Here is a 20,758-nt window from a genome sequence, read left to right as displayed (position 1 = left end):
AAAAATGAAAAATAGTGGAAATAAGCAAACGATAATTTACAAGGCGTCTTAGCGCGGTGCATGGGCAACTGGCTGAGTCAGTGGGATCGTCGGTTCGAATCCTACTGAAAGAAGTCTGATGAGGAAATGTGGTGATTTCCGAAATAGCTATCACTTCTACCATTTTTTCAAATTGTTGTTGCTTTTCCACAATAAATTTTTCATTTAAAAATGGCCTCGAGCTCATTATAAAATTGTTGAATATAATTGTTAAATGGCCAAAAAATAACAAAAAACAAATTTAAGAAAATTCAAAAAATTTTATCAAAATTACAACTTTTTAATGTGCTTCTTTAGGATATATTTTGGTAGGCAGTTTTATAGTCCATACAATTTTAGTCTGATGAAGTGCAAGTTTCAAACGGCTAAAAAATCCCGTTGATTTTTGAGAATATTTTGGTGACGGATTTTTGAACTTTTTTCTATATACATATGTAAGCATGAATTTCTTATGAAATACAACGCGGGAGACCGTTCGCAACAAGACTTCAAAAAATCAACCCCAGTTTTTGTAAATTGCTTTTGTTATATAAAAAAAAAATACAAAAGCAGTATCCAAAAAAAATTCTCAAAAATCAACGCGATTTTTTAGCCCATTGAAACTTGCTTGTCATTAGACAAAAATTGTATGGGCTATAAAACTGCATAGCTAACTGCATGTTCTAAGGATTCCTAATAAAACGGTGAAATTTTTATGAAATTTTTTAGAATTTTCCTAAATTTTGTGTAAACTTTGAAACTGAATAATATGGTTTTGTTTACAGTTTCAACGGCATTTTATAGAAAAACATTACGAATGTTTAAAAAAAAAGTCAACACGAGGTCATTTGTTTGAGTCACTGTATAAGTAAACGACCTCATAAGTATTTCGTATATCTTATTATTTAAAACCGTGTTTATATATTTTAAATATTGGAACGCATTCCTACATATATTTGAGTAAATCGAAAAAATTACTAGGGTATTCCCTCGAAACCATAAAAATCTCGTAAATTTTATTAAATTGCTTTATATCCAGCTTCTTCAAGTTTAAAGTAACCATGTAATATGTGTTTTAACCGGCTTAAAAACAAGAAGGAGGTTATCAATTCGTCGGAATATTTTTTTTTTCTCAGAGGTGGTTCCATACTAATTTGGTATAGATTCGATCATTGGATCATGAAGAAATTAACGCTACTCCTAAATTTTTATATGAGAATTTAAGTCGGTTTTGTTTTTAACCGACTACCAAAAAAGGAGGAGGTTATCAGTTCGTCGGAATATTTTATTTATTTTTTTTTATTTTTTTTTTTATGTTTGTTACCGCATAACTTTGGACCACGTCAACCGGTTTCGATAATTCTTTTTGCAACGGAAAGGTAGTGTCTCAGAGCTAGGGACCTGAAACTTTAAACTTAGCTCAGAACCCGATTGCAATGCATTATTAAAGATGAATTAATCCGCTAGGTGGCGCGGGTGTCCAGATATTTAAAATATGTCGACTTTTTTTATTAGCCACTATTAAAAGCCTATATTTAAAAAAATTGTTTTTAAATTACTTGTTTCATGTAATTTCCTTTATTTGTTACGTTTACTGGTTAAAAACAAAATTGTTATAATTTCATTTTATATTTATGAAATTATTTCATTTATTTTGATTTTATTTTAATTTTTCTTTATTTTAAAAAGAAAAGTGTTTTTTTTTAATTTCATTTAATTTTTAGGAAGTTGTGTTACTTTTTTTTCTTAATTATTTTGTTTAAATTAAATTTTCTTTTAATTTTAATTTAAATTTTTTTTTTATTAAATTTAGTTTTTTTTTTATTTTTAATTTTTAGTATTATAAAAAGTAAGCAATATATATATATGCATATGTTATATATTTTTCATTTATTTTTTAAAAAACTTATTACTAGAAGACACAAAACAACGCTGAGACCTTCTCGTTAGCAGCTCTTTCAATTAGTGTTTCGAAAGATAGAAAACACACATTTTCTCCCTCTCTTTTCTTCTTCTTTAAAATACGTCTATATTTTCTCCTCTTTTCTCGGTATAGCTCAATTGTCGCGCGTTGAAAAGTTTATCGTTTAAGCAGGATTGAAATTTGCTCCTTTTTTTTTTGGTGGTCTAAAGATTTATTGGATGCCCCTTGTATACCGAGTAGACCCTCCACTAGATAGAAAGCTTACTTTAAAAGGATTTGGGGTCGTAAAAAGGTACATGCTAAAAACAGCTAAAATATTTTCTTCATTATTACAATGTTTAGCCTGACCCAGTCTATCGCACAGTGAAAGATGATCCCAGTGTATTTGTATTTCAATCAAAGTTCAAGATCCATAAGCCACAATCTTTTTCACATTCGAAGCTTTTCTTCTGTCATTTCAAGAAGCACAACTACCAACTACTTATGCCCTTGTGCTTGGACCCAAACTTGACTTGTTTTTAAAAATACTCGTACCCACTTCACCGCCTTGGGTTATAAGAAACAAACCTATGCTTTACCAATTCAAATTTTCCTTTTTTTATTCAATTTTTTTCAACATTTCACCCCTAAGATATCCTTTATAGTTAGTATAAAGTTTATACTATTCCAAACATGTAGCTTCGCAGTCCTCTATAGCTTCAAAGTTATTATCATTTCCGCCGCAACCGCCATAAGCAAAGGTTTGACAGCTATTTGAAACGATATCGTAGTGGTACCGCCATAGCAGAGCACGGCAATGACCACGATCAGCGGGTTGACTGCAAACTGGAAATATTATAAGCATTTAATAAATCTTTACTTATTCAGGGAAAACATTTATATTTTTAAATTTTTTTAATTCAACTATTCGCTAAGAAATCCGATCTGTGGCATTTGTCCATCATTCCCGATGTAACATTTTTGGCTGAAGCCGAATATTAAGTTCATATATATGTATAAAAAAATTAGAAGTTTCTAAGATATAGCCAAATATCGATTTTTCGAGTTCTGAAACAGTTTCTGCTATTAATTTAGTGCACTTTTCCCAGATCCCAAAAACCCGAGTTTCGGCTATATCTCAAAAACTGTTTTACTTTTTAATATTTTTATTTCATATTCGAAATGCCTCAGGTCAGACAGTGTTTTTTTTATTTTTTTTTTTCTGTAAACTTGTATTGTATTTATTATCCTTTATGTATTACCATCCTCCTCTTCCGCATTAACTGCAAAAATATTCACTAAGGCCATTAGCAAGAAGACACCCAAAATCGCACGCAGACCAATCATTTTCTTCACTAATTATTGTTACTCTACAAAACCTTTAACTTAAATACTGACTAAAAATATTAAGTTGTTCGTTCTTTTATAAATACTTACCGCTCCAAGTAATTGAAAAATAGTTTTCACTTTTATTGTTGTTTATATGTATAAACAGCTGTTGAAATATAATTAAGTGTGGGAGCAAATATGGCTTATAATAACAACTATACAAATATATTTAAATATGTGATAGAGATGGGCGTGGGGTATCGAGAACCGCGGCACCCACAGTACTAATTTTAAACTGAATGGGAAGGTCGGGTATCGGTAAGGTCTTTAAACTTTTGCCGGCGGGATGGTAGACTATTTGGAAAGAAAAATATGATGGGTCTAAAGGGATCACTTTTTAATTTGTGTTTTTATTGGACGTGGCTTTTTAATTTAATTTTTAGAATAATTCGGAGTATGCAGTTTTTACGAAAGTTTGTTGAATTTTTTATTAAAGTTTCCACAAAGATTGAAACTTGGATTTATATGGTTTTTGTTAAAAAAATATGCTATATTTGTATACATATAAATTAATTATAATAATTAAAATTAAAAATATTAAGATAAATGTTCAAATCTTGTCGATATGTGAGTGTCGTAAAGTTATGTGATAAGCGCTACAGTGAATATTTTTGAAAAATAATGCCAACTTATGTTAATTTCAATTGAAAATCTGAACGATCTGAATTTCCTAATGCATCTTGTAAAAAGAAGCAGCCTTTGCAGCAACAAACTTATAACCAGCAATTTCCAGGGTTTGAAATTTTTTTTTTTATATCACAAAAATTCGACAAAATTTATCCTTGACCAGGTATAACTCAGCGAGCTCAATTTATATGAATAAAGTACAAATTTATCAGATTCTAAGCCAATATTTTGCGCAATTTTTACGATTTAAAGCAAATGAAATTTTTTCAAAACCATGGTAACGACCCCTAAAAATTTAGAATTACGTAGAACAAACTAAATTGGTGCCTTATACAAAATTTAAACGTTAATATTTTTACGATACGATTCTCAATCTGGCCCATACAAAAAACTGTCACTTGAAATTGCATATAAATCTCAATTTCAGTGAAATTGCTCTTTGCGAATACAACCCTTAAAATTACTTACTGTGAAGATATAATAATAAACAAAACAGAATAACAACTAAATAAACAAACTGCCATCGAAATTGCAAATTGAGATTGTCGTGTAAAACGCTATAATGTCAAATTGAAATGGCATTCAATAGGTTAAAGATCGCCCCACGCACAGGCGTTGTACAACACTGGTCCATAGCTTATTTTTTATTGACTTATAAAGACTTTTTTTATTTTATGCCCATATGTTTAACCATCTAAATACTTACATATTTGCACTATTATATAAGTTTGCTCATATGGGGTTATTGGCCGATTTGAATGGTACTTTTTATTAAATAACACATTTCTTCTAGAAGCCTTAAATACTCGCCTTTGAGGTGAAACATCTTTGCATTCGGTTGGCTGTAGTTGCAAATTTTTAAAAGAACATGCGGCAGAAGATGGGGTGTGCGCAATTTTTTTTTTTAATTTATTGAACTTTGTCTTCAATTTTTGATGTTAGACGTTTACCCATAGCTTCCAAACGTGATATGGGTTCTTATGAAACACTGTTTTTTTTTCTAAGGGGCAGAAGTGTTCCTCTTTCTCATCCTCTTCAAAGGCGGGTGGGACAAATATAGTTGTTGTGTACATATGTATGCTGATCACAGTCTGGTAATTGTGCCGCGAGTAGTGGTCAATCAGCACGCCCACCAGTTGTCTGTAGTCCTGTATGCTCAATGAAAGTAAATATATAGCTAGACCTTCTGAGTTTGAGTGCCACATAAGTTTTTCCCACCTGCATCATCCCCTTAAAGCTGTCATTACTAAGCAAAATATTCAATCAGCTTCTGATGGTGGCTTCGAAGGTCGAATGGTCAAATTTCTCTCGAGTGACCTTGCACCCAGATTAAAAACAAGTTCAGACTTGCATTACCGAACTAGTTTCGAAGTATTTAGTTTTAGGTCTGACTAAGCCCTTGTGTGTTAGCTGTCACTAGAGACTCGTAAACTTCTTCCTCTCCTTTCTATGTAGACAGGAGCATATGTCTCAAGCAAAAGCTCTGTTCTCCATCGTCCACTTAACACGTCTGTATGTATATATGTAAATATAAGGTCGGGCACGATGAGAGATTTATTAGTTCAGCTCTTCGTCGATGAAGGTCTTAGGCAAAGGTTTTTCACTGTTTTGAAAGGGCTAAAGGCTTAAATGCCCTCATATACGTATGTAATTTTATGCATCCCATTACATAGCCACTCGCTGTCCTACCCTGAAATACATTACATCAGTACCGCTTGTTCCTGCTCCATGCACTTTGTAAGCTGAGCAAGCAATCAGCGCAACGAATCTATTTAATCGCCGCCCAATGAACTTGTATGAAATTTCATTGCTTTAGGGAAATTCTTGTCGATGATGGATATGAGGCCTTATCCGGGCGCATCGACAAGAATTGGGCGAATGCAGCAAATATGTTGAAGTCAATGCAGTAGCAAAAATGGCATTGGTGATAGTTACAAGCAGATGTCTCATATCAGTTGGCGGCAAGAGCTGCAAGTATATATGAATTTATGTATGTATTGATATGGTATGTAATCAGTAGATTGGCATAAGCTCTGTATACATTTATGTATTTGAATTTTTTAAATGCATAGGTATAGTTATGTACATATATAAAAATGTGGGAAAACGCTAAGCAAGCATGTAATTGCGAACATTGAGAATGCAACCAGCGCCAATGCAACGCTCTGCCATTGTAGGTTTAACAGTTGCTTGGCAAAAGGGGCGAATGAAGCGCAGGAAATTCCACTTTCAATACTGCCGCGCACCGCTTTGCCGCAGCAGAGTTGCGTGTTGCAAATTCAGTGTTGCATTTGATGCTACTGCTGTCGTTGATCAGCTATGCGGCTTGCCATCATTATTGTTGCGCTGGCTGCCAACATGCCTACCTTCATACATACATATGTACATATGCTCTGGTATGCGTAAGCCTGCGGCACATAAAATGCATCAAAATAATGAGCATGGAATATGCATTTAAAGCATGTACCTACATACCTGGCTATATATACATATATGCATTTGTGGCAGTGCATTGCCCTTCCTTACTTCCTTACCACCGCCAGCACTCAAGGTTGTGTCTCTCGTCGCAGCAGAGGAGCAAATGGTAGCAAATGAAGGCGACAGCGTGCACGATCGATAGCTCAAATGGCAGTAGAGTGCCATCAGCAGAATTTACATGTAAAATTTCAAACTTCCCATGCGTCTGTGTGAGGCGGCAGTGTTGCAAATTGTGGCAGCAAATTTATTTACTTATACAAAATAATTTTTTGCATCCTTTCTGCTGCTGATCGAATTTGTCGAATCAACTATGAACAGCTGGCGCAATTTTGCCGGTACTATTATTTCAACAGCAGCAACAACAACAACAGAAAATCATTTGTTCCTATTTATTTATTTTTATTGTTATTGCTGTCGTTGTTGCACTTATTGTGGCACGTCGCTTTTGCACTTAAATGTATGTATGTATAAAATATATATGTATGTACGTATATAGGGGTCTGTTGGTACACATGTAGATCTGTAACGCGCGTTCTTGCTGCGCAGCGTATCGACCGGCATGGCTGTCTGCCGATTTGCATATATTGTTTAATGCAAAATAGCAGCAACAGCAATAATAGCAACAACATCAGTGCATCAATTACAACAACTCATAAGCTTGCAATCGCAGTGAGCCACTGTAGCGCCCCATAATTTTTATGCTGCCATAGCCGCGTAAGATCGATGTGTTTTTGTGTTGTGCGAGAGATCGCTGCAATGAGATTGCTGTTGCTAGTAGTGGCAGGCTTTTTTTTGTTGTAAGTTCAGCGCAAAACAAAAAGGTGAAAAGAAAAACTGGAGGACTTTTTTTAGTATTTGGCGCTTACAGGGTGATTATCAACATCGACTGCGAGTAATAGGGCACTTCTGACTAATAAAAAAATTAGTTGCAAGTTTTTTATAAGACAATTGAAAGTTTGAAAGATTTTGTTTATTCTGACACGAAAGTATTGCAGAAAAAGCTCCCTTGCTAACTATGATGATGAAAAGCTCTTTTAATAAAAACTGCTAGGACATGTTCGAAATGTCGCAATGGCCAAATGAAGAAAGCTCTGACATGCCGTTCGAGAGATCCGAGTTCTGATTTTTTCCTTTTAAATAATTTGTATTTTATTTAATTTTCCATTAGATAATTGTTTTCAAAAGAAAAATATATTTTTTTCTTAATTTAGATTTTGTTCTAAAAGAAAATTTTAAATTTTTTAAATTTCGTTTAACTTTTAGAAAAATATTTTATTCTGTTTCTTATTTATTTTTTTGTCTTGCATTAATTTAATTTCCTTTTAGTCTTTAAAGTTTATTCTTTTAAGAAGAAAACTATTTTTTTTTTTATTTCGTTTAACTTTAGAAACTTATTTTTTTTTTTTTTGTTTATTTGTAACTTTTGCATTTAATCTTCCTTTAGTCTTAGATTATATTCTTTTTGGAACTTATTTTATTTATTTTTTCCTTGTTTTAATTTAATTTTCTATTAGTTTTTGATTTAATTTTTTAAAACCAAATATTTATATACATATTTTAATTTCATAAGAATTTATTTTTCTTAAAAAATATATATTTTTATTTCGTAAATTGTTTCATTTTTTAAACGAAATTTAATATAACTTCTATTGTTTTAAAAAGAAAAATATGTATTGTTTACTTACATAATTTAATTTTTAGAAGACTTACTGCTAACAGACGAACAGAATAACGCTAAGACCTACTCGTTATTAGATCTTTCTGAAATACAAAAAAGAGCTTTCAATATGGTTGCCAGAATTGAAATATTTACTTACGAAAAAATTGTCTTTTGAAAGATAGTGGTGAGTTTAAAGATATTGCCAGAATTGCCATGTAAAGATCCGTCTTTTGGTGCTGCATCTCGCTAAGGAAAACAATAGCTAAATTTTTTTTACTATGGCAGCTTTGCTCCCCAATTTTTTCGCATTCAAGTAGGTTCGTTTATTATAATAGGCTCTTTTAAATGCGTAAAACTTGACAGCTTGAAACTTGGAGAAATTTTTTTTTAAGAAAGAGTTTCAAGATCCTCGAGGTTTTTGAGCCGTTATTGAGCTTAAAACAATTTTATAAATCGTCATAGAAACTAACTGGCACTCCCTCCCCACTTGGGATGACTGGCCAGAAATTATTGGATTGTTGTACTTTTTTGAGGGAGCTCTCCATCAACCACAAATTTAGCCCTTTTGAGTACTGTAATTTTTTTCAGGTAGGGGTAGTCGATATACTCCAGAGATGCTCAAAACAGCGCCCGTAGGAGGAACCCTTTAAAGAAAGAGAGAGGACGCCATAACGGGTTTTCGTGCCTTTCAGAGACTTCCACTGCAGGATTCCTATACGATTTACTACGAAGAAAGAATGGAATTCTTGCCTTCCATGAATTCCGATGACTCAAAGTTGGAAAGAGGAGTGGGGATGCTGGTCTGGCAGATGATAAGTAAAAATCTGTGACATACGGAGCCCAGGTTGTCAAAAACCGAATAGTAGATTAGGTTAGGTTATTGTGACTGCCCTCATTCAGGTCGAATTGTGCCAAAATTAAGCATAAGGGTGGCCGTTGTAATGCCATTTAGATGGCTCAGTGTTGATTGTGCTTAGATCCGACAGGCAGTCGAAAAAGTACAGCTCGAAGCTCTCGAGAGTTGCGGCAGTTGTCATTCATCGGCAAGCCCATTCTATATCAGTGCGTTCCCTTATAATCACAAGGTGCACCATATTTCCAACTGGAATTGAATGCGTTCCTATGTTAAAAGGGCATTAGTCGCTCATCTTTCTTGCTAAAATCTCTAGAGCGGTGATGTGCACTATCTTGCCTGCGGACAAAGGCCTTTTAAGCTTTCTATACATTTTGCGTAGAGCGACTAATAGAAGGGCGTATCAGAGACATGGTGTGCAGCACACTCTGTATCAACAATAAAAAGGTTTACGGTCAGAGCCAAATCAAAGGTAGCACTAATTTTATTCCTGCAGCAGGTCAATCGGAAAAAGATGGGGCATGGAACCCAAAATAATACACGGCATAGTGGTAACTTACGAGGGCGGTAAACTTTAAAAATATGGACAGATTCCAAAGGCTGCAGAGAGAACAACACCATCGAAGCACTGTCTGCTCTACTGAATTTTCTTCTGGTAGACCTATATGCCAAACAGGTCATAAGTGCTGCAACAATTCGAATGAATATTCTAAATAAGTGGTCAAGTACTACATAGTTACAGTCGTGGCAGGATACTTACAGAGTTTTCGGTTCTTCCTGGTCTGGTGGACAACGCACTGCCGAATTCTGCTCTCAGTATAGCGTTTACGTCCATACTACCATTAAAGAAAGAATGCAAACGAGACGCTCAAAACTCTGATAATCTCCCTTGTCGTTCATCTTCCGGACCACTGCCGCACAACTTCAGGTTGAACTGATGGCAATCGACAGGACCACAAATCTGCTAAAGTGTGATATGATACCCTAGGTTTATATTCACTGACAGCCCGACGGCAATCAAAACTCTCACGAAGCATTCGACAATCTCCATGGTATTTATTAAAAGTCGCACATTGATTAACGAGATGGCTGTATCATTTCGTCCAAAGGTCATATGGATTCCGTAACACTGGGACATAGAAAGGAATCGTAAGAGAAGGAAAATATACTTTGCCTGTTGTGCCAGTGCCTTGCTCTATCCAGACGGAGACTCTCCAGTCTACTCAGCTAGATGATTCTTCGACAACTTGGAGGACCTTAGGTGCGTGAAAATCAGGGATCTTCTTAAACTGGTGAGAACTTAAAATGTGTTTAGAAGGAATTAGGAGTTGCTGACCCCACAGCCGGCATCGCAATGGGCTCTGAGCCTAAGGGTATTTTGTAGACGACCGCGATAACCTGGCCTAAAGTAGTGATGGAACGTTCCTTTTATGCAGCGTAACAGCGCTGCCAGCAATTTAAAAAAATTAGTTGTTATATTTGTACTAAAAACAATATCAATTAAACTTATTCTATTGGTTTTCTTTGCAAGTCAATTATTTTTAATGCTACGAGCATAAAAAATACATATACATATACTTATTCCTAAAGCGCTAACCATTAACGCTCACACTTCTCGTTAGCGTAGGTAGAAAGCAGGAAACGGAAATGAGTACGTTATAATTCAAATGTAGCCTAGTACTACCGAAGCAAATACGCACGTGCATACTCGTATATACATACATACATATTTATGTATTTACTTACAGTGATATGTATGCCTGAATGTTCGCACGCATACAGGCAGCCCATAAACGCAATAAGTTAAGAATAGCCAGCGGAAAGCGTGCTACTTTGGGCAATGGAGGTGTTGATGTTGCAAAAAAGCCGATAACATTCAATATTTCTAATAGCGCTAACTATTCTATTTAAATTTTTCAAATAAAACTACATGAAAATTAATCCCACATCTTTTTTTATTTTGCCATCTTTCCAGTTCTCCGCCATCTGTAGTCTCTCTCCAACGCACACCACTTATCGTCGTTGTTGCTATTGTCGCGTGCAACAGCACCGCCATTATTCTACACATTGCCGCCGTCGCCAGGTCAGCATGTCACACCAGACCGCACGCCGGCCGCTACCACCCACCAGCCTAGAATGCCCCCTGGCATCGTTGGGCCGCAACAGCAGCGCCGTCATCGATTCCCTTACGGGCCATCATCAGCCGCCATATCATCATCCGCTGAGTTCCAGTCCACTCGATCCGCAAGTCTATCAAATGTCCCGCACCTCACCAGACCTCAGCATCGACGCGGACGACATCATCTATACACCATCGGCATCACAACAAGGTGGCACTGTAGATGGACTGCTCGATGAATTGGTCGATATTGAGGAAGATGCAGATGCTGCTGCCGTTGCAGCTGCGTCGGCTCAACACAATCACGCGCTGCCAGAAATGTTTCAACTGCCGCGTAGTGGATCGCATGGTAGTGCCACATCAGCCGCACGTATAACACGACATCAGGGTGGACGTTGCAGTGTGCCGACGGTGGCGGGTGCGATCAATGGAAATACAGCGCGTAATGTACAATACTTTTTAGAAAAGAAAATGGATGCGCTCTATTTGGGCAATGCGATACGCGCGCTGCCGCTGGGCTCAGAGGCGAACCATTTTCAAAATGAGCGCTATTTCCTCGAGGATGGACTGCGCAATATATGCAATTACAGCAATGGCGGCGAACGGCTAACAGGTGAGTGACGGGAAAATGTATATTTTAGATTTAGGTTACGCAGTGTTCTTATTTCCACATTTATGTTTTCTTTCCTTGCAGACGCGCACTACTTGCGACATCGCACATCCAGTCCCAGCGAAACGAGTGGCTCCGATCGTTATTTGCTCAATCGCACTGGCTCGCCGGCAGACGCTTTCAGCTCATCCAATCATTTGGATAATTTTTCCAATTCAAACAACAATAACAATTCCTCCAACCATGCGCTCGATCAACGTTTCCATCACACCAAAGTGAAAAGCCTCTCCGACGGACTCTGCAACATCGGTCGCTTCTCACCTAGTCTAGACCAGGGCTATGCCACGCTTGTTTCGCCATCGCCAACCGGTCATCATCCGAACACAATCACAACGCATAGCATCGTTCACCATCCACCGCCGTCGACAACTACGCTAACAGCGGTAACACGCGCGCGACACAATGACAATGTCGCGCCGCCACCGTGGAACAAAAAGATTTTTCGCTCTGGTCCACTCTTCGATCGGCTGCCCGATGAAGTTGTGTTACGGATTTTCAATTGGTTCGATAGTTGCGAATTGTGCATTTTGGCGCGCGTTTGTCGACGCTTCGATCAACTCGCGTGGCGGCCCACACTATGGAAGGTGATTTCGCTCAAAGGTGAACATCTGAATGGCGATAAGACGCTGAAAATGATCTTTCGACAGCTGTGCGGACAAACATGCAATGGCTCATGCCCCGAGGTGGAGCGAGTTATGCTTTCCGAGGGTTGCCGCATATCGGACAAAGGTTTGCAGCTGCTGACACGACGCTGTCCAGAGCTGACGCATCTACAGCTGCAGACGTGCGTGCAGGTGTCCAATCAGGCGCTGATGGATGTGCTTACGAAATGTACCAACTTGCAGCATCTGGATGTGACAGGTAAGTGAAGTAGATCGGCTATGGGAAGTAATTAAGACCGAAGCGATGTAGAAGCGAAGAAGAGCTGAGTGCGCAGGTTACTTAGCGGGATGAAAAGTATATATACCGAACCGTATCCATAAACTGTGAGATCCTTTCAAATAATTTTTATTACATTTTCTTTTCAGGCTGCAGTCAAGTGCTCAGCATCAGCACACATCCGAACTTGGAACAGCCACGTCGCTTGCTGCTGCAGTACTTAGACCTTACCGACTGCATTGTGCTGGACGATGTAGGTCTTAAGATCGTGGTGAAAAACTGTCCGCAGCTGGTCTATCTCTACCTTAGGCGCTGTATCAAAATCACAGGTAAGTTTCTGCTACATACCATCATGCACTTATCGCCACAAACAGAACAACATAAGCTCACACTTTCTCCAACCTTTTAGATGCCGGCCTCAAATTCGTGCCAAGCTTTTGCGTCGCACTCAAGGAGCTCAGCATATCCGATTGCGTGAACATTACCGATTTTGGTCTCTACGAACTCGCCAAACTGGGCGCAATACTGCGTTACCTCTCGGTGGCGAAGTGTGATCGCGTCTCCGATGCTGGCCTCAAGGTGATCGCGCGTCGCTGCTATAAGTTACGCTATCTGAATGCGCGTGGCTGCGAAGCGGTTAGCGATGATTCCATCACTGTGCTGGCTCACTCCTGTCCGCGCCTGCGCGCGCTCGACATCGGCAAGTGTGATGTCAGCGATGCGGGGCTGCGTGCACTCGCCGAAAGTTGTCCAAATTTGAAGAAGCTCAGCTTACGGAATTGTGATATGATTACGGACCGGGGCGTGCAGTGCATCGCCTATTACTGTCGCGGTCTTCAGCAGCTGAACATACAGGATTGTCAGATATCGATTGAGGGTTATCGGGCGGTGAAGAAGTATTGCAAGCGTTGTGTTATAGAACATACAAATCCGGGATTTTGTTAAAAGGGCAAATTTTTTGTTGGGACATAGGGATTACTGCGCTGTTGGCGCCGGAGGGTGCGCAGCGAGAAATGAAAAGAGGCAATATATAGATGTAGATTTGAGCTTTCAACAATGTGGATTTGATTTCATTTGACTCGAAAGTTGGAAAATTTAGGCTGGAAGAAAAGCATGTTAGTTGAAATTTTATATTTTATTGCTATAAAGCTTTCGTAAGTTCTCTCTACTAGAACTTCATTAGTTGAACTTATCTTTGATGTGTAAACCTTTTATAGTAGAACCCCACAACAAGTTTTTCAGGTGTTGTAGCTTTTGGCGCTGAAGTGGTAATATAAACCTTACAGCTGAATAGAGCGCTGAAAGCTTGAAAAGCTTGTTGTGGAACTGCGCTTTCAGCTCTGGGCATGTGTAAAATTTGCGTTAACCCAGCAAAAAATCTGTTATTGGTTCTTGTGTGTACAAATAGACATTTAAAGGCTAGTTCAGGGCTATTTCAGGACCACTTGGGGACTAGCTGAGGATCACTTCGGGTCTAGTTCACGACTAATATATTTATGCATGTAACTTCTATTCTGTATCAGTGACAAATTCTTGCCACAGTTTTTTACACGGAAAAATATATGAAAAATCGCATAATGATTTGCCAAGGCGTATGCGGATGTTTGCACATCAAATGTTATGAGTACCTGGTGCTCACGGCTTTTTTTATTCTACTCGATAGGGTCAAAAACTCTGCACTCTATAGAAATTATTTTAGCTCAGTTAATCATATGTTTCATCATTCTAAGTTTCTCTGGTGGTCAGCAATAAATCAGCTTATAAATCGCATAACTGAATAAAACGCCGAAAGCCTGAAAAGCTCTAAACACCTAAAAAAAAAGGTGATGTTCGGTTCCACTCTAAGGCTGCATTTCCACTAGGCATTAAATGGCTAAAATTTGAATGACAAAGATGAGCATTAAGAACTATTCGTGGCCCAATGTTATATATATATATATCATATCATATATATATATCATAAATACATATGTCATTAACTTCATTTCCACTTGGCATTTTTTGAATGACACCAATTTTTTTTAACATCACAATGTCTAGTGGAAATCGGGCATAAAGCAATTATTTGCAAAATTTTTCAAAAATACAGAAACAAAATATGTAGTAAACAGTGTTCTTCATTTTCATACCAAAATAATATAAAAGAATATCGCTGAGCTACTGCTTTATTCTCCTTTTTGTTCTTGCCTTTTTATTGCTTTTATATAATCTTTAAATTTCTGTGAACTATAAAAGCCAGAAAACCCACTGGCGCCGCAGATTTTCAATATCTTTGTAATTTGTATTAAATATCTTTCTTATTTTTATTAAATATTTATGCAGTTAAATGTGTTAAATTTTGTATATAAAGAATAAAACATTTAATTATGTAAAAATTATACGAATTAAAAAATTTGGTAAAACAATTTGTAGCGTAAGAATTTGTTTTGTTTTTATAAATTATTTGCGATTAAATTTAGAATGAAATGTGTACGTATGTATCAATAATAAATGACAGTGCAACTTAACATACAAAACGGAAGAATTTTATTTAAAAATAAGTGCCAAAAATAGCACATCGAAAGTAAAAACCCCGAACGATACCCATTATCTAAACTTTGACACACCCTGTAGCTACCAACCGACGCAGCCACACTGGCAATGGCAGTACCAAAAAACATCTGACAACCAACCGCATTTTTGAGGTTAGAAACGATTGTGTAATGTCAAATAATAAACAGGCAATTTAATAGAATAGCCAGCAGGCTCCGCCGATATATTTCACAATATTTCTTTTTGGACGGAAACTAAAAAAAACGTAGGCAACTTATTAGCTGCTTTGGGCTACACAGCGACTAAATTATGGCTAAGTATTTGGCACAGATAATTGTACTTGGCGGACAAGCTATCGGTCGCGCTTTTGCGAAAGCGCTTAAGCAAGAGATTGCTGCTTCACAGGAGGCGGCGCGACGTGGAGGTGGCGGACAGCAAGGCGAGAAGCGAGCTGAAGCTAATGCTAGAACTGGTATATTTTAAAATCTCTTACATACTTACTACGTAAATAATGAGAAATTAAAACGAATTGCAGGCATGACACTGGAAGAGGCGAAACAAATATTAAATTTGGATGATTTAAATGATCTAGAGAGGATTGTGAAAAACTATGAACATCTCTTTTCTGTAAACGAAAAATCGAATGGTGGCTCATTTTATCTGCAATCCAAAGTGTTTCGCGCTAAGGAACGCATTGACCAGGAGCTGAAACACCAAATGGATGCAGCGCGATCAAAACAAAATGTAACGCGATGAGTTGCAATGGCGTGAAGGATGATGACGCTTTCAAGATGTGGTGCATAATTCTTAGGTGTCTATAAATAGGTTTATTTTTCTAGAATAATTTAACGTAAGTCGAAAAAATAAGGGTTTGAAATAGCGATGCAAAAACAATGCAAAATGTAAACAAAGCAAACACAAAAGCCATCACAGAGGAAGGACAAATAATGACAATAGATGAATATGTGGCGTTTACCGCTTTGTTTTTGTGTACAAATTGAAACAATTGAATATTGTAAATATGTCAAAGATTATGTCCGAAAGCTGAAGAAAAGTAATCCCACTCATAATTACATCTTCAACTTTCACCCATACAAAGTTCCTTTATAGATAAAAAAAAAAATATTAAATTGCTTGTTTTGCTTCATGAATACATTTAGTTTGTGCAAAAACTCAAAGACTACGGGTATGTACTATACTGTTAAGATATAACCCAGTGGTCGTGTGCCATAGTAGTTTAAGTCGAGATAGCTTGAGTATAATCAGGGCTACCACAGATACTTTGAATACATACGTTCGGGCGATTCGAATTCTGTGATCACCTTTTCGTAGATTTGCCAGAAATTCTGACTCCAATGGATTGTGTGATAGCCACCAATTACGCACTGAAGCCGAGCCATCGAAGTTAATAATCGTAAAAGACATTCTAGCAAGGCAATTTACTTATTGTCTCATCAAAATATTCCCTGTTTAAACAACGGAATGGTGCATTATATTAAAGTCAGTCTCTGACCTAAGCTACTTTGCCACACGCAACTAATTGTTGAGCGAATAAAGAAGACGAATAGTTATAAAATTACGCTAAATATTATTTGTCTTGCTACTAGAAAAGCCACTTAGAATTTTGTTGAAGAACGCCCTATCTCAGAATTTGTTCAAATTCATCCCATCAACTGCCGCTTTGCTGAGATTGGACATTCTTCAACCAAATTCTGAACACCGGAGGCCGATATGGGGCGTTCTTCCACTCAGCCATCGGTATATAATAAGCAAAATAATCGTACTCGTTACTGTGTCCGAAGGACATTGACATAAATATAAAAAATCAAATTCCTTGCCGGAATAAACATGGGGCGAACAATTTAAACTTGGAGTTGTTTTGGTGGTAACGTCAAATTTACACAAATACACGCTGAAAATTTTAAAAGCTAAGAACACCAGAAAAATGTTTGGAGTGCCACTAGACTCGGAAGAAATAAATCTGTGTGGTTCCGGTAATAGCGTGTCATGAGAACACCGTGGATAACACCAATAAACTAATTTTTAAAATATATTCAGTCCGTGCATCTATTAGACTATGGGCTCATTAACATCATTCCAAAGCAGTCATGCCTGCTACCACTAGACGCAACGTGAAGACCCTGGGTAATGAAGAAACTTTACGATACCTGTTATCGATAAAATGTTAACGCAGATATTGAAATGAAAACGCATGAAACGAAATTTTAACGAAAAGGTAAGTACACTGAAAAATGAATGGTTTACTTCTATAAACATATGCCATGGTTTTATCATAGATATATGTAATAATTATGTAACTAAAAACATTTTTGATATGTTCAAGTAATGAAATGTATCGATTATGCTTTGATGAAAAAACTTTATCTGCGCATGCAACCCTGTTGATTCTGATTAGAAAGAAAAAATAAACACAACAAAATAAGTTGGAGCAAAAATTAGCATTCCAATTGTGTAAATATAGCATTTCTATTAACAATTAAAAATTCAGAACTGTTTTTGTTTTTAAACAAGTTCTTAATAGGTATAGTGCGTTTGAAACACAGCTTAAAGTTATTGCACATGTGCAAACGTCAAAGCTTGAAAGAAATTCCAGCACAAAGTACACGTACAAGAATCCCTTGTACATAAACCACCCACAGTGGGCGTCATAAACAAGACCAAAGTTTCCATTTGTCGTCGGTCTGCATGAATAGCTGCGCAGAAATTCCAATGTGAGAAGATTTTTCTGCCACAAGAGCCATTTAGTGTCCGTGGCAACAACCCTCGGTTGCAGCGAACTATTGCTTTGGAGCAAATATAATTCCTTTGCAGCGACAGTTTTCAGAGGACCTTCGTCGAAGTTGGAAGCAAAAATTGAATAGTCTCTAAAGTCAGAGTTCCATATTGTGTCAGAAAGCAGCATTGTAAAGCAGTGGCCAAAGAGATACCAGCAACTACAGTTCAGAAATCCTATATACTATAGTACGCGTTTTTGAACGTATTGCGCGAAATATCGATTAAAGTGTGAAAATCTTTTAAGAAATATTAAGTTTCAGTTGAAACAACATTAAAGTAAAAAAAGGAAAGCGTTTTTAAAACGGCTTTTACATAATATTTGCCATATCTATTTCGTTTCAGAAAGCCCAGATTGAAATTAATACTTCCAAATTTATCGATTTGTAATTGGCTCTTCAATAAAACAAAGTGAAAAAATTGCCACTTACACCTCGCAAAATTTTCTGTCGAAAGGTAATAAAAGCGAAAATCTCGTAACTATCGTGCACTAGTAAACGCAAATTAAAGTCGGCCATAAACGTTTTAACATTGAAAAGTTCACATTTGAAAAAAGTAAAAAAAAAAAAATTGGAAAAACGTTGAAAAAGTAAAATCTGCAAAGTAGTCAACAGCCACAGCGACTCAGGTGCAAAAAATTTGTAGTGCTCAACTCAAAAGTGTTCGTAAAACGCGAGAGATTCGTGAGAACTTGTGCTACACGCGAACAAACAACCCCTGATTTCTCATTCAGGGTACCTACTTTTTGCATTCCAAAAATTTCGTGACGCGCGTGTCAAATCGACCACCCACAAACGAACTAAGAAAACTAAGAACAAAATCACATCTGCATGCGAACCACCATTCGTTTTCGTTGCTCTTCCACGCACTAGATACTACCTTAACTTTATAATCAGACCCTCGTCAAAGAGTCTGTATTAGAAACAACAAAATTTCTTACTTAGAGCCACATACTCCCACCAATACATAAACTCATCGTTTGGTGTGCCAGTAAGTGCAACTTTGCGAAAATATTTTGCAATAAACGGAATTTGTAAAAGAAGCAAACAAAAAGCTAGTGGTCAAGTATGTTCTCTGGTCTTACAAATCAATTCACTTCGTTGGTAGGCGCCGTTAAAGGCGGTCAAGCCGACGAAGATGTGCCTGCACCCACCCAGGATGCTGCTGCCGCTCCGGAAGCATCCGCTGCTGCCGTTACAGCAGCAACAGCACCAGCTGCAGGCGCAGACCAAACTGCGAATGCGGCTGGCGTTAGTGGGGAGCAGCTTATGGAAGGTGAAGAGGGTGCTAAAAGGTGAGTATCTACTGTATAGATGTCCTATGCTCATTATTTGTATATTGTATGTAGTTGCGTTTGTGGAACATTGATGAATCAGTCAATGGGGCTAAGTAATGATTTTGAATGTAACAGTTGCTACGAGCAATTAACTATCTATCATATCATATCATATCATATGTACATACTTATGACCTTGAGCATCAGGCACATATTTATCATTTATCTACTTAAGTGCATATGTATGTATGTAGATATGTATTACATAGTATATACATACACATATATATATTTTTTTGCACATAAATAATAGTATTAATCTACGAGGTATTTAACCAACAATATTGTCCAATATTGACGCATATCATTTTAATTTTCACAAAAAACACACCTCGTGTCTGTCCCAATTGTTAAAAGGATGGGTATAGCAATCGCTGCACCAAAAATCTGCAAAGCATTCGTATAAATTAATACCAAGCGGTGAGAGCATATGACCTCTATATCACGCTCGCCAACATTTAAGCTGTTATCAAAACGTAACAGACAATCGAAAAGAGCGTAGAACTCATTTAAACCCATATATTTCCGTTGATCTGCTTTGAATTAATAAAAAATAAAAAAATAAAAAATTAAAAATTAAACGTCATAATCGTAAACGAAAGTAATAAGCTGCAAACATTTCTCAATGAACTTGTGGTGCGGGCTGAAGGTTTCTTGTATACAAAATGGATAACATTTTCACTGTCTTACCCTTACAAAAGTCGAAATATTTCAACTGCGAAGCACATTTGTCACTTTTAGCAGTTTCTCCTTTTAAACCAGCGAGCTGAGTGCGCGGCCTCACCTAGACCTGTTTTTTTTTATTCCCCTAACCTTTCTCCTCATTTTTTTCACTTTTCACTTTCGTTATACCTTTCATCCCTTTGGTGTTGCTTTCACACTTTGCATGCAGCATGCTGGCATTTTGAAGTGTTTTCCCTACAAGAGAAGCAAGCGTGCAACCATACATTTTCATGCAAATACATATATATACATTCATATACAAACATACGTGAATGTCAGCGTGGTTGTGTGTATTCATGTAAGTGTGTAGCGAAAAGCAATTATGCAAATATGGTGCCACGATGATTGCATGCAAAATCGAGTTGCAGCCAACAGTTCCCTTTCGTGCAACTGAGCTAACCCTTGACTTTCCGCCTCCTCTCTAGCTCCAGGCGCACATACCTATGTATGTATGTATGTACCGTACAATTGGCTTTGTTAAGAGCGTTGTTTATGTCGAATTTTATAGCATTCATTTTATTTTAGCACTTTAGTATTTAGCATTTTATGTTTGCCATGTGTGTTTATATTTTTATGTGCGTTTTTATGCCTTGCAAAATAAGATTCCACATTCATGGTTCTCACGGTTACTTGATTAGCCTTTTGTATGCGAGCATAGCGTGATGAAATGACCTTGCTAATTTTGTACTTCAATTTTGATACCTATATTTTTATTTTTACACGAAAGCCCGGGTTTTATTTAACTTATGTATAAATACATTTGTAGATATGCAGCCAT

The 20,758-nt window shown here is 37.0% G+C and overlaps 4 protein-coding genes across 17 annotated transcripts in view; 3 read left to right on the top strand and 1 right to left on the bottom strand.

Moving 5' to 3' along the window:
* Positions 1-2,584: 2,584 nt before the first annotated feature.
* On the bottom strand, positions 2,585-3,268 carry LOC108359476 (PI-actitoxin-Aeq3a-like). Its single transcript, XM_017611355.1, has 2 exons — positions 3,184-3,268; positions 2,585-2,767 (listed from the first exon to the last, which is right to left on the bottom strand). Exons 1-2 carry the CDS (start codon positions 3,266-3,268, stop codon positions 2,604-2,606), a joined length of 249 nt encoding a protein of 82 aa, XP_017466844.1. The 3' UTR covers positions 2,585-2,603.
* A 7,612-nt stretch (positions 3,269-10,880) lies between these two features.
* Fbxl7 (F-box and leucine-rich repeat protein 7) lies at positions 10,881-14,482 on the top strand. Its single transcript, XM_017611388.1, has 4 exons — positions 10,881-11,660; positions 11,742-12,578; positions 12,746-12,925; positions 13,006-14,482. Exons 1-4 carry the CDS (start codon positions 11,018-11,020, stop codon positions 13,539-13,541), a joined length of 2,196 nt encoding a protein of 731 aa, XP_017466877.1. The 5' UTR covers positions 10,881-11,017; the 3' UTR covers positions 13,542-14,482.
* A 791-nt stretch (positions 14,483-15,273) lies between these two features.
* blp (mitochondrial import inner membrane translocase subunit Tim16) lies at positions 15,274-16,707 on the top strand. The gene is made up of 2 exons (XM_017611390.1): positions 15,274-15,600; positions 15,664-16,707. The coding sequence occupies exons 1-2, from the start codon at positions 15,438-15,440 to the stop codon at positions 15,882-15,884; spliced, it is 384 nt and encodes a 127-aa protein (XP_017466879.1). The 5' UTR covers positions 15,274-15,437; the 3' UTR covers positions 15,885-16,707.
* Positions 16,708-17,526: 819 nt separating this feature from the next.
* Sap47 (Synapse-associated protein 47kD) overlaps positions 17,527-20,758 on the top strand; it is a 99,670-nt gene continuing 96,438 nt past the window's right edge. For 9 of the 14 annotated variants that reach the window (XM_017611382.1, XM_017611381.1, XM_017611380.1 and 6 more), the window contains exon 1: positions 17,546-19,215. In XM_017611382.1, the coding sequence (XP_017466871.1) occupies positions 18,989-19,215 (227 nt within the window). In that variant the 5' untranslated portion in view covers positions 17,546-18,988. Of the gene's footprint in view, positions 19,216-20,758 lie in introns of all 14 variants that reach the window. The other 5 variants (XM_017611377.1, XM_017611376.1, XM_017611375.1 and 2 more) reach the window with 5 other exon arrangements.

This window comes from Rhagoletis zephyria, unplaced genomic scaffold (assembly GCF_001687245.7).
Source record: "Rhagoletis zephyria isolate East Lansing unplaced genomic scaffold, Rhagoletis_zephyria_1.1 Rzeph_scaffold_00398, whole genome shotgun sequence".
NCBI lineage: Eukaryota > Metazoa > Arthropoda > Insecta > Diptera > Tephritidae > Rhagoletis > Rhagoletis zephyria.
This window is presented reverse-complemented; position numbering and strand designations above follow the sequence as displayed.

What these genes read in the sequence shown, in the direction of transcription:
- LOC108359476 (XM_017611355.1), bottom strand. Translation starts at nt 3,268, where the DNA reads ATGATTGGTCTGCGTGCGATTTTGGGTGTCTTCTTGCTAATGGCCTTA. An exon ending in TAATGCGGAAGAGGAGGATG is followed by an intron (nt 2,768 to 3,183) that starts GTAATACATAAA and finishes TAATATTTCCAG; the next exon opens with TTTGCAGTCAACCCGCTGAT.
- Fbxl7 (XM_017611388.1), top strand. Translation starts at nt 11,018, where the DNA reads ATGTCACACCAGACCGCACGCCGGCCGCTACCACCCACCAGCCTAGAA. An exon ending in GCAGCATCTGGATGTGACAG is followed by an intron (nt 12,579 to 12,745) that starts GTAAGTGAAGTA and finishes TTTTCTTTTCAG; the next exon opens with GCTGCAGTCAAGTGCTCAGC. An exon ending in GCGCTGTATCAAAATCACAG is followed by an intron (nt 12,926 to 13,005) that starts GTAAGTTTCTGC and finishes CCAACCTTTTAG; the next exon opens with ATGCCGGCCTCAAATTCGTG.
- blp (XM_017611390.1), top strand. Translation starts at nt 15,438, where the DNA reads ATGGCTAAGTATTTGGCACAGATAATTGTACTTGGCGGACAAGCTATC. An exon ending in TGAAGCTAATGCTAGAACTG is followed by an intron (nt 15,601 to 15,663) that starts GTATATTTTAAA and finishes AACGAATTGCAG; the next exon opens with GCATGACACTGGAAGAGGCG.